The sequence below is a fragment of the Eumetopias jubatus genome, unplaced genomic scaffold (assembly GCF_037043125.1).
Source record: "Eumetopias jubatus isolate StellerSeaLion01/CBP00866 unplaced genomic scaffold, mEumJub1_p1.0 scaffold_9, whole genome shotgun sequence".
Classification (NCBI taxonomy): Eukaryota; Metazoa; Chordata; class Mammalia; order Carnivora; family Otariidae; genus Eumetopias; species Eumetopias jubatus.
The window spans coordinates 2,456,920-2,472,605 of NW_028274815.1; the positions used below are offsets into that span (position 1 = coordinate 2,456,920).

The following is a 15,686-nucleotide window of genomic DNA, read 5'->3' on the forward strand; positions in this document are numbered from 1 at the left end:
ACAGGACGGCCCGCGGCGCGTACTCACGCGGAAGGAGCGACGTTACAGGTCACTAGGGAAGAACTAATCAACGGTGGTGGAGAATTAAGGGGATCTTCAAGTGGGAAGAGTTAAAAAAAAATCTCTATCTCTTAGCACACACAAAAATAAATACCAAGTAAATTAAAACAAATTTTTTTAAATTCCAGAAAATAGAATAAACTCTTAATGACTCAAGGTAAAAAAGCATTTCTTAAACCTTTCAGGGAGAAATGAACAAATTTGACTACTTTAAAACTTGAAACTTGTATTCAACAAAAGTACTATAAACACCATTAAAAAGTGAGCCATAGGGGCATCTGGGTGGCTCAGTCAATGGAGCGTCTGCCTTCGGCTCGGGTCATGATCTCAAAGTCCTGGAATCAATTACAGGATCCAGCTCCCTGCTCAGCGGGGAGTCTGCTTCTCCTTCTGCGCCTCCCCCTGCTCATGCTCGCTCTCCCTCTCTCTCTGAAATAAATAAATAAAATATTTTTTTTAAAGCGAGCATTAATACACATTAATACCTTCCAACAATGAGTAAGAAACAAAAGAGCCCAATAGAAAAATAGGCCAATGATATGAAGAGGTCATTCACAGAAACCAAATAGCCCACAAACATGGAAACAGTGCTTATCCTCAGTGGGAGTGACAGAAATGTAAATAAAACAACAGTGTGGTGCATTTCAGCCACATGAACATGGTAGCCCAGGTGTCCTGGGAGAGCGAGCTGAGCCGGACTACCTTCTCTGCACCACCTGCCACCCAGCATTTCCACCTCCAGTCCCATACGTTAGAACAACTCTCGTACCAGTGGGTGCATGAAAGGACATGCTCAAGAATGTTTGTTGCTGTATTGTTTGTATTAGCCAAAAATTTTATTGGAAAACCTTAGCATTGAGCAAGAAAAAGAAAGTTATGTTACACAGTTAAATCCTTTGAACAGTTGAAATACATGCAGGAGAGTCACATTCATCAGTATCTGTAAATTTCCAAAACAGGTTGAGCAATCAGAGCAACCTGCAAGGGCTGTTACAATGTACCAACTTGTGTTAATGCTTGAAAACAGCCTGCAGCTTGGCAATCCAGGGGAGCCCAGAAAACCTAGTTATTTTTGGCAGCAAGATCTGACGTGTCGGGGCTCATCTGGTGCCTGCCCGCCCTCCCTGCCCTGCTCCCCTGCTCTCCAGGGAAGAATGAGCAGGGAGAGCTCCCTCCAGGCGGGGCATCCTCCTGTGGCCTCAGCTCTCCTTCAGACCAGTCACCTCCTGCCTGGGTGGCCCTCTGTTCCTTAGCCCTAGATGTGTCTCCATCCCTTCGAGGTCGTCCTCGCCTTGCCCACACCTGTGCAGATAGCCCCTCTCCAAACTCTTCAGGAACCTCTGGGAGCCATCAGGGGCCTCCCATTGCTGCCAGGCTCCTGGTGGATAAGGTAGTTATGGGCTTTGTTGACCCGACTTGGTGTGAACAAAAATATTCCTATCTGGAAATATTTTTGTTTTGGTTTTGTTTTTTTAAGATTATTTATTTATTTGAGGCACCTGGGTGGCTCAGTCGTTAAGCGTCTGCCTTCGGCTCAGGTCATGATCCCAGGGTCCTGGGATCGAGCCCCACATCGGGCTCCCTGCTCCATGCGAAGCCTGCTTCTCCCTCTCCCCCTCCCCCTGCTTGTGTTCCCTGTCTCACTGTCTCTCTCTCTCTGTCAAATAAATAAATAAAATCTTTAAAAAAATTATTTATTTGAGGAGGTGGGAAGCAGGAGCAGGGGTGGGAAGCAGGAGCAGGGGTGGGGAGGGAGTGGGGAGCAGGGAGCCCGACGGCGGGGCTCAATCCCAGGACCCTGAGATCACGACCTGAGCCGAAGGCACACGCTCAGCCAGCTGAGCCACTCAGGTGCCCCTGGAAATCTTTTTGAAATATCAAAGTAAACTTGAATATACACAAAGAAATACTTTGTATTCTCTTATCAGGGAAAAAAAATTACTTGGGAAATGTGAATGGTAAATGGTAAACTTGTCTAACAACTTCTTTGTGTTCTTCCCCCCCCTTTTTTTTCTTTTTAAATTGTGATATGAGGAAAATCTTAGACTATCATGTATGACTCTAAAACCAGAAGATAATCCAAATCTAACTTAGTCTTTAAAGGAGTCATGCTGAGTCACCGCTGGTCCCGAACCCCAGTGAGCCTATAGCATAGGTTCGGGTCCCTTCTGGCCCTTTCCTGTCTCCCAGGCTCCTTGTTCTCAAACAGGTGCCAAGAAGGGCAGGGAGGCGCCCGCATCCCACATCCCCTGCCCCATGCTGTTAAATCGTCTTGAGGAATTAGGTCATTCTGACTCCTGGAAAATTGGCTGTCAGGTTAGTGTAAGGTTGTTGAAATGTTTCATGTCGTTTATAGACCATCAGTATTCATCAGAAGGTGGGCTAGCCCAGTACTGAGCCGCTCAGGAGTGGCATCTGTCCACGTCCATCTTCTGTACTCACTTACCTGTGGGAGAATCATGTGGGGAGAAGCGATAAGAGGAACATAAACATTCTGCTTCCTCTTCACAGTTAGGAAAGGAGCCACTTTTTAAAAGATTTCCATTTACTGAAAAATGAATAATTAAGATGATAGGTTTGGGCTTCATTTTTAATAGTTGTGATCCAGTTTGGGATATAGAAAACATATCTTAATATATGAAATCATAGCAAGAGCTGAGGCTTTTTATATGATACATTTTATTATTTTTTATCATTTATGGAGCACTTCAAATTCACAGAGTACTTGCAAATAGTTTTAGTACACATTTAAATGTTTTATTAGTGGTGGTTATCTGTACATAATAGACATAAAATAAGATAGGAGTCTTTGCTGTAATAAATGTTTCAAAAATATATAAATATCCATAATCAGATTTTCTCATTTATATATTTTTGCACGCACACAGATTCTGGGTGTCTTTGAGGTCTGTCAAAGAGATCACACTGGAGCTCACTGGGGGTGGTACCGTGTCAAGCAGCTCCTTCTACTACAGCTAAACCCCCCCCAACCCAGGGCAGAACCTCTTTCCTCATGCTTTAGCAGCCATACTTCATAACTTATACTGACATACTTGATTTTTTTAAAAAAATATTTCAACAAGCATTAATTTGGTTCCTGCATGAAGCGCTGTTCACGGTTATCGATGGCATATGGGTGTCCCCTTTGTGTGGGATGGAGGTGGATGGACACACCATCCATTTCTAGATGGCCACGACATGGTGGCCTCGTCTGCAAGTGCGTCATGCCCCTTGGTGCGGCCTGTCCTGTCATTCACAAACCCCTCTTCCCTCCTTTTACAAATAGCATTGTTCTTAATTCAGAAAAATTGTATAACCACCATCTGTTAACATTTTAGTGTCTCTGTGTGTATATAGTATGTCTGCATGTGAATATGAATACATATGTATTTGTACATATACTAGACAAAACTTCATATTATACCTGTTTATGATTTTGTATCTTTTTAACATATCTTAAGCATTGCTGATATTAAAGTGTCCGATTTACAAATATTTTTATTGCATAATCTGATACTATTATAAATAACCTTGGGATGGGCCACCTTGTACAGAAGTCTTTTCTACATATGTGGTTGTTTCTTTAGCACCAATGCTGAGAGAACAATCAGCAGGTCAGACTATGGGCAGCTGTGAGGCTACTAACGTATTATTTTTCAGAAGGGCTACACCTGTGTACATTTACCAGCAGTATGCAGACACCCTTGCTTTAGTGTCTCCTTGTAGGCCCTGACTTATATCTTCTTTAAAAATTATTCTCTCTCATTTCTTAGGCTAACAATTGCATTTGCTGCTATTTTTTTTTTTTGGCTAATAAAAATCAATCACTAATAGTGATCACAGTTATCATTTCCATCTCTTTCGTTATTAGTGTTGGGTTTTTTATGACTTTTTTGTAGTTCTGTGAATTTACTATTTCACCATTTTTTGAACACATGTACATGGTAGGTACAATGCTGAAGAAGTACTTTTAGAAGTTAAAAAGCATGCCCTCGACAAGGCCATGGCCCCTGGAGCTCACCCAGAGGGAGACAGGACCCTGCCACAGTTAACATTAATGTGGAACAGCAGGTTGTCCTTGATGCCCATGTAGAACGGATGAGACAGACTGTACCTCAGAGTGTTTCTTAACCCTTTCCTCATCGTCAGTCCCCCGAGAAGCTTTTTTCCACCTTGTTTCCTAATTGCTCACCTCCCTCAGCCCCAGATGAAGTAAAATACTAAGGAATAAGATTTTGTTGGGTAGGGTTAATCTTTGGAGGGCCATTAATCATTGTTATCCAAGAACCAAATTCCATCCCCTTGGGGGGCTGTAGCCCCCCAGGAATGTGTGTGCCAGAAAATTAAGAGGAGGAGAGCTCCCCGTGGGCAGGAGAGGTGTCGCGAAGCTCGGGTCTGAGCCAGGTCATAGGGTGGTCATCTTTGCAGCCCTTCCTAGCTGGAGGAGAGCAGGATGGACAGGTGGAACAGGTGTGAGCACGGACTGCTGACTAGGGGAAGAGGTCATGGGGGGGGAGTGGCTCCAGCTTCCCCACAGAGTGTACCCTCATTTCCACCTTCAGGGTGGCCAGCTGACGTCACAAGGGCGTGACTGAGGCCTGGGTAAGTCACAGGGGTCACATGGGCAGTTGGAGCTAAAGGGGGTCTGCCTGCTTGTCTTCTCTCCCAACCTTTACCCTCACCCGGTGACGTCGAGTCCACACAGGTGGCCTGGCCGGGTCACTGGGCCTGCTGCAGAAGTCCCGCATCCAAGCTTAGTGCTCATCATGACACTAAACACCACCGCCTGCTTCCCAGGGACCTTCTAGGCTTCTCTGGCTCCCAGTACCTTTTTAGACTGTCTTTGCTTCTTTCAAACCCCCACCCCGACCCCCACTCCTGGCTGGAGTTGGAGGAGTGGCCCCCCGCCCCAGCTTAGAGCAGACCTGGAGGCCGTTGGACAGAAGCGCCCTCCCCCGATGCCAGAATCCTTGCCTGACTCCTGGAGCCTTGTGCTATTGATGGTCCTTTCTTTCTAACGTGCAGTCAGCATTTCTCCAACGAGATCCTCTCTTGCTTTCTCTCACACGGGAGCATTTGGTTCAAAGCAGACACAGAAGAAGCACCTGTTCTCTCCCCGCTCACCACCACCACCATTAGCCCGGTGACTCAGACCTCACAGGGTCACCCGGCTCACTGCTCCCCTCCTCATTTTCCACCTGTTTCATTCCGTCTGACTTCCCATCCCATCTCCCCATCAGACCAGCTCTCAGCTGCCCATGATTCTGGTGTCCCTGTGCCTGCCTCCTCGGCGGCCCTGAGCACTGTCCCCTCCCTGCTCTGCACACCCTCCCCCGCACACTCGGCCCTCCCCCTCCCCAGCCACCCATGTTGTACATCCTCAGGGTCTGACCCCCATCTGACCCACACCCTCCTTCTGCAGAGTACCCCACACTGCCCCAGGCACACCTCTCTCCCAAATGTCAGACCCACACACACGGCAGTAGCTGCTTTTTCTTTTCCTCTTGAATGTCTCAAAGGCCCCTCAAATTCAGCCTTGGGGAATCAAATTGCAGCTTCCGATCTCTGACCCTTTCCAGCCTTCCCTGTCTCCGAGACCCGCACCACCGCTGCTGCCCCCCGGCTGCGTGTCAGACTCTCAGATCCATCCTGCAGCCTTGCTCCCCATGCTCTCCCCACATCAGATTGTCACCCGGCCTTGTCCCTCTGCTGTGTCTGCACCCTCCCCCCGCCACAGGTACAGGTGGCCTGCAACCATGCTTTTCAAGCTTGGCATGGAAGGGACGGGTGCTTTCCTTTAACTGTTCAATCTTTAGCAGACTGAAACTTCTGTAAAATTCAATCTAAATTAGCATATGAAAAACATGTACACGTCCACTTTTTATCATTATTGCATTTGACATCAAACACCCTGTCAAGTTGCTGTAGACACTTCTGTTTCTTACCCTTTCTCGTTGAGGGCCCGTCATAAGCCACTGACGGGACGTTGTCCACGGTCTCCCCGGATGTGGTGCTGGCCAGGTCTGGGGCGGCTCAGTCTCCCCGGAAGTGATGCTGGCCAGGCCTAGGGTGGCTCATTGGGCTCGGGGCCACTCAGTCTCGGGGCAGCTACTTAGTTCTGCAGTGACTGCCCACCTCCCTCGTGGACCACAGAACCAGCTACAGACGTGTGAAGGAGGCTGGGCTCCAGAACTGTGTGTAGACATGCGCTGGGCAAATCCAGCCTGTGGACCACACAAAGACCACCAGTGCCAGGCCTGGACGACTGCTTGCTGACACCTGCTCAGCCCCTCGGGTTCATGCTTCCTCCTCACAGGGAGGGGCCTGATGTTTCTAGAATGTGAGCAGGACACATTGCCCATCCTCTTGGAAGCCTGCAGAGGCTGGCCTGGCCTTCCCTGCCCCTTGTCCACACCTGCACTGCCCACCCCTACTGGCCCTTGTCCTCACTGCATCCCCGCGGCCCACGAACCAGGCCTTTGCCCAACAGAGCTCCCCTCCTGCCCTCCTCACTGGGTCTCTTACCCATCCTCAGCTGGAGTCATTTCCTGGGAAGACCACCCTGAGCTCTCCGCTCAGATCTCCTGCCACCAGCAGGGAAGGCCAGCATGTGTGACATAGGCAGTTGGGAAAACAATAATTAATTGCCCCTGCATACAGGATCTGCTTAGACATATACATAGAATTGGTTCAAACTTGGCAGAATAACTTTTCCTCTTACTTTTTCACGTTTGCAATTCAAGAATATACCTAGCCACACTTAGGATGATTCTCCAGAAGTCAGAGCACCTACCTTGGCCCGTGCCCCGAGGGATTCCCCTCGCGGGGCCTGCAGGGCTGCTGTCAGGAGAAGCTGCGAATCGGTCCCCGCTCACAGGCCCCTCCGCAGCAAGGCCCACGCTCTCTGGGTCCTCACCCCAACTTAGGATCCGCCTAGCAGGTGCAGGGTGCCGACATGAGCAGTGCGTGCCTGAGTTAGTACCTGAGAGAGGTGGGCGGCGTGCTCCCGTGTCTGTTAAATAGGACCATGCCGTTCCCTTGCCCAACCCTCTGTGGCTCCCCAGCCCCTCAGAAGGAGTCCGGATCTCTCGTGGCCTGCGGCCTTCCTTGCTGACACCCACCCTCACGCCTGCCCTCTCACTGCCACGTGCCGGCCACCTCACTGAATGCCGTTCCTCTGAGGCGCCTCCGGACTCTCCCAGGCAGCTCCCCCTCGGCCCGGCGGGTCCTGCCCCTTCTCAACCCCACTGTTCCTCCTTCATGTCTGGCTCCAGCAGCTTTCCATTCCCTGAGGCTAAGTCTGGCCACCAGGTGATGTGCTCCCATGGTTTCTTGCTCAGAAAGCACGGTGAGCACACACGAAATTATTTTACTCATCTTGGGAAAATACGTTGTTTCATATCTGCCTTCCTTGCTAGATTGTGAGATGAGTGCATGCAAGGATGTGTGTTCATCCACCACTTTGCCCCAAGAGCCTGACGTGGTCTGCCATTTGTTGGCCACACACGTGAACGGGTGCGTCGGCAGTGTGCAGAGGGTGTTACTGCCCGGTGTGGTGAGGAGATGGGCAGCGAGCATCTACTTCTCGCTTCTTAGAAGGCTGCAGCTTTCTCTCTGAGGACGTTTTCCTATGCGTTTCCCTGGTGGCCCTCCTGTCTGTTGCATCAGGGCAAAGGATAAACAGAGCATGTCCAGCTTGATCAGCCGGCGTCCGGGTCAGCTGTCTGTTTTCATGTTGGTAAAACAGGATTATGTGAAGCATGCAAAACCACTTATTTTATTGTCACACGCAGCTCTTACAGATACCAAGAAATACATCCGGCACATAGCATAAAATTAAGTTATTGATTTTAAATTTATGAAAATTACAAAATAAAGTTATTTGGCTGAAAAAGGAAAGCAATCTCGGGGGTAGGGGAGCTTTCCAATAAGAGCTGATGGAATGAGCACTGGGTATTTATATACAACTGATGAATCACTGACCTCTACCTCAAACTAGTAGTATACTACATGTTAATTAATTGAATTTAAATGAAATAAAATAAATTTTAAAAAGGAATTCTCCTCCCTGTGTTCTGTCAGTTGTTAAATTTTAATGTTTTTTGGATTTGCTCGTCTCAAGCTGCATCTCCCGCTTGGCACCCTTCTTGCCCAGTTACACGCAGCCGTTGACCAGTGCGCCGTCAGTACCAGCAGCTGTCTGGCCTGGCCATCATTCACCAGAAGGGGCTGGCGCTGGGCCCAGCGCGGCAGGCACTGCGCGTAGGAGTGGCTGTGCTTTCGGTGACGCGTCCTGCTGTGTCTTACAGAGCTGCAAAAACTGGAGGGCAGCGGTTGACCTGTGCGGGCGCCTTCTCACGGCCCACGGCCAAGGCTACGGCAAGAGCGGGCTGCCCACCAGCCACACGGCAGACTCCTTACAGGTACAGCCCCTTTGATTGGTCATAATGTGGGGACAGGGAAGGGACATGACCTTTCATGCCACTAAGAAGAACGTGAGAACAAAAAATAGATTTTCTTAGCCCAAATTTAATGTCAACATGAGTTTACTCTAGTCTTCCTTTCCAGATCCCCTCTCTGCCTCTGCACCCAGAGGGCCCTCTGGTCCCTCAGAGCTGACTGCTCACCCACATTACACTCTCCTCTCTGTGCCTCCCCTCTGCCTCCTCCCGTGGCGATTCCGTACCCTTCAGTGCCCGCCCCAGATGTGGCTCTGTCCACACCGAGCCCTGCCATCCCTGCTCTCCATTCTCCTCAACAAGGATTGGCAGATTAAGCCAAATCAGACAAAATCATTTACATTGTTTTCATTAAGCTCGAGAGTCATTTTTATAAACGTGTATTTAGGCAAATGCGCTAAGAAACCGAGTGTAGGCTTTGTTTTAATACACTGGAAATCAAGCTCTGCTACCAAATTAATAGGAAGTAGGAATTTCTGAACTTGACATTCGTAGGTACTCTAATGTTTCAATTGTATTTTGTGTTTTAGCTTTGGTTTGTGAGGCTGGCACTGCTGGTGAAGCTGGGCCTTTTCCAGAATGCCGAGATGGAGTTTGAGCCCTTTGGAAATCTGGACCAGCCCGATCTCTATTACGAGTACTACCCTCACGTATACCCTGGGCGAAGGGGTAAGGCAGTGCTGGTCATATTTATGCCTTTGCATGTATTTTGCTTTGCTTTGCTTCATACAGAATAAGCATCCTCAGTTTTCCTAATGTGTCCAGTCTGGAAAAATCAAGTGAGTAGCCTAGCAGTGAGCCCTGACTTACAGAATGACCTCACTCAGTTTTCTAAACACGCTTCCCCGGACATCCCCACTGCACAGCCGTTCACTCTCTGACAACCCTGTCCCAGGCATCTGCTGGGGGACAGCAGTAAGGCTTGGTATTAGACCTGGTGGTGGTGTTTATCCAGACTTCTTGACTGTGCTGCCGTGTAAACAATCTTACGTCATGACCTACTGCAAATACACACAGAGAAAAGACAAAACATTCTTGCAACAATACTTCATGCCATTGTCTCCTGGTTTCTATCCTGATTTAATTTACTTAAAAATCTGGTTGCAGTCCCCCAGCGGGTTCCAGCCATCATTTGGAAGACTCTGGGCTACAGCATGGGGTAGCTGTCAGCAAAAAATAAGGATTGGGGAAGGGAGAGCACAGAGGACAGAGAGCCTTCCAGGGCACGAGCAGCCTTGAGGGGAAGCGAACGTTTCTTGGTGGAGAACCTTGTAGATCTGTTGGAACCCATCCCATGTTCCTGTTGAGCGTAAGACAGTTTCGGGAGGACTTCTGCCGAGAGGCAGCAGAGGCGGTGTTACTGAAGGCCCGGCCTCCACCATCTGGCTTCCGGGTAAGTCCTGCCCTCCACTTAGTCATGTGGGGCCTGGGCAAGTGATTCGGCGTCTCTGTGTCCCAGCATCCTTACCAGGACAGCACAGCTGATTCTTTTTAGGGTGTCGTGAAGCTCAAGCGAGGTCTTACATGCAGGTTGCTGGGAACAGTGGCTAGCACATAGTGAAGACAGTGTTGGCTGTTTGCCGTATTCTGTTCTTAATTTGTCAGGAACACGCTGTAGATCACTGCCATCCTTTGTAAGATTGGCTGGTCAGCATTCGTGGGATGTAACCACGGAGTGAAAAAGGAAAGTTCTGGTTGTCAGGAAACACAGAATCAGAGTCAGGGAGAAAAAAGAGTAACAGCGCCAGACAGTACAAAGGCCCGGTTACTAATAAAGATCATGATGGCCTAGAATTGTCAAAAACTTACATCAGCATCTCACTTGGTTAACATGCGTAGTAGTAGATAAACACATGAACTGAGAAGACAGAATTAAAACACATTTCTCAGCTTCTTTTTGTGTTGTTTTTCCTAATACACAGATCCTGTTTCTGTGGAGGGGACACAGGGAAGGAGCAAGCTTTCTCCTTCATCGGGTTTACCGTCCACATGGGGTGAGACAGGAGCCAGACCACGTGACCGAGTTTGCCCAGACTTGGAGGAGGTTTCTAGCACAGCGTACTTTCATACCTTTTAGCCTCACTGGTGTTATTAGTCCTGTTTCTTCCTTCTGACTAAGGGAAATTACCCCTCATAGAAGAGAAATGGATGGAAAAGGTGGGTTTCAGTACCTAAAGCCGGGCAGAAATCAGACCGGTTGGCTCAACGGAGTGGAGATGAAGCAGCCAGGCTGAGTGGACTCAGAGTCAGGGAAGGAGACAGCAGGCCCTCCTCCCGAACTTGTAAAACTGCTTCCCAGCCTGTGGCCTGTCGGGCCTGGGGCCGGGGCAGACGGAATCCGGGAGCCGCCGGGAGCAGCATTCGGGAGGACACCCCTGGCCCCTGGTGCTGCCCCAGGTGGAAGAAGTGGGTCGGGGGCCCCACGCATGTGCTGCCCCGGCCGCAGGAGCCATGTCTGCCGTAGGCCCCGGCCAGGTCTCCAAGCGCGTCTCCTCCCACGCTCCAGCCCCAGGAAGCCCCCAGGGGTGGTGGGCTCCGTTCGGCAGAGCCCGGCTGTGGGTGAGCCCCACATCCTCCTGTGCGCTAGAAATTCAGACCACGGTGTTCGGAGGGTGCAGCCTTCTCCTGGTCGCTCAGGGGATACTTCTCTAGCTCGCAAATGAACCGTGTCCTTTTTCATCTACACATTCCAGCCATTTGAGCTTCCTTCCTTTTACCTGAAAGGTGATGAGCAGACTTCCACCCCAGAAGGAGCTGAGTCTCTGCAGCCACTTCTGATAGCTCTGATGGAAAGGTGCCCAAGGAGGGGTTAAGGGCAGTGCCCAAGGGGGATGTTTGGGCATATTTCTGCTTGATAAATTACGCCCGGTGGTTTGGTAATCGAGACAGGACAGGACAGGGGCGCCCGGGGGGCTCAGTCGTTGGGCGTCTGCCTCCGGCTCAGGTCATGGTCCCGGGGTCCTGGGATCGGGCCCCGCGTCGGGCTCCCTGCTCCGCGGGAAGCCTGCTTCCCCCTCTGCCTGCCGCTCCCCCTGCTTGTGCTCTCTCTCTCCCATGCTCTCTCTCTGGCAAATAAATAAATAAAATCTTTTAAAAAAAAGGGGGGGGCAGGACAGGATATTCTCATACTTCGGAGGAGGAACAGCTGTGTTTCTCTTCAGCGTAAAACAAAATGTTTCTTCCCACCCCACCTGATGGCAGCCGGAGTGCAGCCACCAGCCCCAGCCCTGTTGGATGATCATGCTGCTCGGCAGGAGGCTGCCCCCTACAGCTGTGGGGTCGGCGGCTGGTGTCCACAGGTGTCTCATCTACAGCGGACAGAACTTAAACTTGGGTACACAGGCCCATCTCTTAGTAGCTCCGAACTGCTGGATTCCCTAAAGCACACAGCTTCACAAATGCTCCGATTTCTGTTCCTATTGAGGTCCATGAGAATTGTAGATTCAGAATGTGCATCCATCACCTGCTTCTGCATTTACCATGGGCATTTAACAAGAGAGAGATGAGAAGGCAGGTAGTTCCTGTGGTGGCCAGTGCTGCTCCAGCCCTTCCATCTGTGAGCACAGGACCAGCTGGTGTGCCCTGTTTGGTGACACTTCCTGTGTCCTAGAGTCCAGGGACTCTGCCTCTTCACCCAGCTTTCAAAAGCACGCCTTGGTGGAGCTGGTACCAAGCTTTCTGTAAAATGCATGAGATTTCAGGGTCAAGTGCAGCACTCCCTGTCATCCTTAGCCTCAGTTTTGAGGACATATTTTCCCAAAGACGTGCAGACAAGAAAGCACGCTTCTGATTCCACCTGAAATTAAATTGCACTGGGATATGGATAAAGAGAAGATAGTAGCCATGCATCATTAAGCAGCTAATTTAAATTGTGAAGTAGACATAAATCATACGTACATTTCAGCTAAAATGTGTTAACATTCATCCACAGTGATATGCTGAATGTTTACTAATTTTTCTTCTCATTTTGTGATGTAACAAGCATAAGTGTAAGATTTTGATTCATTCATTTCATTTTAGCCTGTAGTATGTAAGCAAAGAAAGTCATTAAGATGTGCTTTAAAGAGGAGGCTGTAACAGTATAAACAAATAACTTTTATGAATGAGCTTTAATATATTTTATTTAAATATCGGGCATAATTTTTACCCATTCAGAATATCATAGCAAAACATCTAATGAATCACGAGTAAAAATCATGAAGTGCTTTGTTTTGTTTTTTAAATTTTCATCCAAGAAAGGAAGAGTACTGTGGTCTGATACATGTCTAGCAATTTCATAGTTAATTTCTGCCTGTCTCAAGGGTGAAGTGTGTATGTTTCCAGAAACTTAGCACCCTCTTTTAATCGGTTTGAATTCTCCCTCCTGCTTGAAAGAAAGAACAGCAGTGAGCCTTGAGCCCGCCCCAGGCTCAACCCTGTCCCTGGGTCTCTGTCCTCCGCTCCTCCCTCCCTTGGGAGGCCATCCGTCAGTCCCTGTCCCTCAGGGCCCCAGAGGTTGGCTTAGGAGCTGCTTGCATCAGACCCTTGCTTAGACTTCCGACAGTGGGGTGAGAAGCGTTCAGAGCTCAGACTCCGTGTTGAGCAGCAGAGTGGTGGATTGTGAGCAGATTTGACACCTTAGGTCACACTTGGCTACCAAGCCCTCCCTGTCTTTGTCACCGGGTGCAGGAAACTCCAAAGATGAGTGCTGGTGGTGAGGGTAGAAGATGTCAAAACAAGAAGGAAAATTGAGCTCCATGGTAACACCATGTGGCCTCTGTGTCCAGGGCAGAGAAAAAGATAAGCGTGTCATAAGTTTCTTTCTTTCTTGTAGCACTCTGATTTTGAGACCGAAGTCCCCTACCTGTGAGTTCTAACTCTGTCCAGTAGGGTCCTCTCTAAACTCCTCGGGACGCCATCACTGCTTCACGGGAACCGAACGCCCTCGGGAACGGGGATTGGTTTGCGCGGGTGGGCCTGTTGGGGGTTTCTGTGTCGCTCACTTCCTGTTCACCCCGATTTTCAGGCTCTTCTGTCCCTGCGTTTCCCAGTTTGGACATGCCCCCTGCTTGAGTCCTCTTTACTCTTCACTCGACCCAAATTGACTATTTATTTTAATTAAACATCTTTTAAACACAAGAAAGAATTTCATTAAACGCTCAGTAAATATTAACATTTTTCCACATTTACTTCAGCCATTTTTGCAATAAGCTCAAGTACACGTTACCAATGTGGCCTTTCAGGCACCCCGGTTCCGTCCCCTCCCAGAGGGGTCACCCCCAAGCGTGTGTCATGTGTGCTTGCAGGTCGCGTTTTCACACTTCTGCTGCACGCACATGCGTACTCACAGACACATGGAAGTGTCTGGTGCACGCGTTCTTGCGTTTCTCTAAGGCCCACATTCAAAGTGCCACTGCCTGGCTGCATGGCATTTGTATTTTCAATTTTATTTTTTTAAGATTTCATTTATTTTTTTTTAATATTTTCTTTTTTTTTAAGATTTTATTTATTTTTTTAATTTATTTATTTATTTTTTTAAAAGATTTTATTTATTTATTTGGGAGAGATAGAATGAGAGCACGAGAGAGAAGAGGGTCAGAGGGAGAAGCAGACTCCCCGCTGAGCAGGGAGCCCGATGTGGGACTCGATCCCGGGACTCCAGGATCATGACCTGAGCCGAAGGCAGTCGCTTAACCAACTGAGCCACCCAGGCGTCCAAGATTCATTTATTTATTTGTCAGAGAGGGAGAGAGAGCACAAGCAGGGGGAGTGGCAGGCAGAGGGAGAAGCAGGCTCCCCGTGGAGCAGGGAGCCCGATGTGGGGCTCAATCCCAGGACCCCAGGATCATGACCTGAGCTGAAGGCAGATACTTAACCAACTGAGCCACCTAGAAGCCCCTATATTTTCAATTTTACAAGAAACAGTCAAATTGCTTTCCAAAGCAGCTATAATAATTCACACTCCCAACACCAGTGTCTTAAAGTTTTTGTTTCCTCACCTGTGAATCCATCATTGTAGGTCAGACTTCTGTCTGGTGGGTCTGAAATTCTAACCTCACGTTTTAACTTAATGCTTCTGACTGAAATGCCTTTTCCACGTGAAAGCGGCTGTTGGCGTTTCCTCCCTGGGGCCCTCTCCCAGGATCTGGGCCTGTGTTCCCATCGGGTTATCTTTTGGTACTGCTCTGTTGCAGTTCTCCACATATTTTGAGTATTTAATCTTTTGTCCTTTATGAATCTTGCAAATATCTTCTCCTGAACTGGGAATATTATTTCTAACCCTAGAAAAATATTGTAATTGTGATATACCAACATGACCTTTTTTATGTGCAGCCTGTCTCATTTTCGGAGTGTCCTCACCTTGCTTCCACGTGTTGTTATGTCAGAAATAGTAAGTGCAAACTGAACTGATCATGTCAGTGTCCTTGAACTGGGCCGGGCAGGTTGGAACGGGTGAAGCACCGACCATACAGCTTTCTGGACCAGTTTCCTCGCTGAGCTCCAGTGTGCCGTTGCTGTGACCACCCTGTGCACGTGGAAGTAGCTTTATGAGGGGGATTAGTGGAAAGAGAGTGTAGAGCAGCTCCCGTGCCCTGTGCCTGGAGCTTCGGAGGGCTGAGAAGGCCATGCAGAGCTCCCGGGGCGCTCTGTCAGGTGCTGTCACAGACCATTCCTCCCGTGTGCCCCAAATGCACCCTGAGCCCCTGGCTCCCTACCACCTTAGCTTCTAATGGGAACGAGACGGGATGAACAGTTGGCTTAGGAGCATTCCCCCACAGGTTCCAGCCACCCGATCTGTGACCCCGTAGACAGACACCCTGTGACCTCCCTGCACACCCCAGGAGCAGTCAGCCCCCCCTGGAAGCCCACTGTCACCCCACCAAGGGGTGGAGGTGGCAAGAGGAAATGACATGGGGCTTGTGGGCACCAGCCTTTGGCTGAGATTAAGAATGTTTTTGGTTTTTTTTATTTTTTAAAGATTTTATTTATTTATTTGAGAGAGAATGAGGGATAGAGAGCACGAGAGGGAAGAGGGTCAGAGGGAGAAGCAGACTCCCTGCTGAGCAGGGAGCCCGATGCAGGACTCGATCCCGGGACTCCAGGATCATGACCTGAGCCAAAGGCAGTCGCTTAACCAACTGAGCCACCCAGGCGCCCGAGATTAAGAATGTTTTTGTTTTTGTTTGT

General features: G+C 49.1%; 1 protein-coding gene across 2 annotated transcripts in view; it reads left to right on the top strand.

The window, feature by feature from the left end:
- The window catches only part of TRAPPC12 (trafficking protein particle complex subunit 12), a 95,047-nt gene that overhangs the window by 28,909 nt on the left and 50,452 nt on the right, over positions 1 to 15,686 (top strand). For both annotated transcript variants that reach the window (XM_028099635.2, XM_028099636.2), the window contains 2 exons: positions 8,370 to 8,483; positions 9,050 to 9,188. In XM_028099635.2, coding sequence (XP_027955436.1) covers positions 8,370 to 8,483; positions 9,050 to 9,188 — 253 coding nt within the window. The remainder of the gene's footprint in view (positions 1 to 8,369; positions 8,484 to 9,049; positions 9,189 to 15,686) is intronic.